The 1260-nt window shown below is 58.5% G+C and overlaps 1 protein-coding gene across 2 annotated transcripts in view; it reads right to left on the bottom strand.

The window, feature by feature from the left end:
• Positions 1–7: 7 nt before the first annotated feature.
• Positions 8–1260, bottom strand: part of GAB2 (GRB2 associated binding protein 2) — a 49071-nt gene continuing 47818 nt past the window's right edge. For both annotated transcript variants that reach the window (XM_023535538.1, XM_023535539.1), the window contains exon 9: positions 8–1247. In XM_023535538.1, coding sequence (XP_023391306.1) covers positions 1104–1247 — 144 coding nt within the window. In that variant the 3' untranslated portion in view covers positions 8–1103. The remainder of the gene's footprint in view (positions 1248–1260) is intronic.

The raw sequence follows: 1260 nt of genomic DNA, 5'->3' as shown, positions 1-1260 counted from the left end.
TCTGCGCCTCTCCCTGCTGCACTGCCCATCTTGCAGAAACTTGCTCCACTGTCCCCCATGCAGTGTCCCGTGCACTGCCCTGTGCCTCTGCCCAGCCCATTCCTGTTCTAGGGTTGCCCTTAAGTCTTGGCATGACCTCCAGTGCCCCCCATGCTCCCTCTCTCTTACATCCCACACTCTGCACAGCTCCACCAGCCTCCCTCTCCATGCTGGCACTCCCACAGCACGCACTGCACCACCCAGCACGGTCTGAGCCTTCTCTGGTGCGGCGCCCTCAGGTGGTGGGGACTTGGGGAAGTCTTGCATATAATCCCTGTCCCAGAGCACCAGATGGGCCTGTGGCTCCATAGTCCAGGGGCCCGAGCCCTCAGTCCTTGTCTCCCCAGCTCCTGGGCTCTGAGCCCTGCTCCGTGTTTGCCCATCCTCCTCAGTTTTTCCTTCCTTTCATCCTCATCCTTCTGTCTCTCCCACCTCACAATGAGCTGCCCTGCTACTTGGCTGAAAGTGGGGGCCACTGCAGGTATCAACTGCCCTTCTGAAGACAACCTCTAACCTTCTTTCTCGACTCTTCCATCTTTTGGTGGCCTTGCCTCTCCCCCGCTGAGACAGATGGAACGGACATCCATGTCCGCTTTGGTCTGCTGGTCCTTGTCTCCCTGGTCAGTGAGATGACGGGCTTCTTACAGGACTGGAGGAGGTAGCCCAGGGGAGGGGGCTGAGGGCTGTGATGGAACGTGAGTTGTGGAATCTGGCTCAGATCCTCAACCCCAACCTTCGCACGTCTGATAGATACTCAGGTCTAAAGGGCAGGAAGAGGCTGACGGATACTTTTTGGCAATAGCTCTAACTAAGGTGGGTAGAGGCATGGCCATTACTGATAGAAACCAAAGGTGGGCCCCAAGTGGGCAGAGGAAGTGCCTCAATCAGGTCCTTACCTCCCAGGGAAAGGGTTTAGGGTCCCTGATGTCAAGTGCTTTGAAGGCCAGAGCGGCAGAGTGGAGAAGGATGGGCCGGAGCGGGCAATGGGAGAGGAGAAAGGGGAGACGGGGAGGAACCAGCTTTGGTGCCTCTGGGCCCCTCTCTAGGCTTGGCGGGCCCCCACGTCACAGCTTGGCGCCTTTGGAAGGCTCCGAGGACTGCCGCACGTCTGTCCACTCCTGCATGGTGCTCTGCAGGGCCTGGGTCTTCTCCTTGTCCACTTGAACGTAGTCCACCTTCTCGTCAGAAGTGACAGATGACGTGGATGGCTGAGGGGCAGAG

Source organism: Pteropus vampyrus, unplaced genomic scaffold (genome assembly GCF_000151845.1).
Source record: "Pteropus vampyrus isolate Shadow unplaced genomic scaffold, Pvam_2.0 Scaffold141, whole genome shotgun sequence".
Lineage (NCBI taxonomy): Eukaryota > Metazoa > Chordata > Mammalia > Chiroptera > Pteropodidae > Pteropus > Pteropus vampyrus.
The sequence above is the reverse complement of the archived record's forward strand: the minus strand, read 5'-3'. Positions and strand labels throughout refer to the sequence as shown.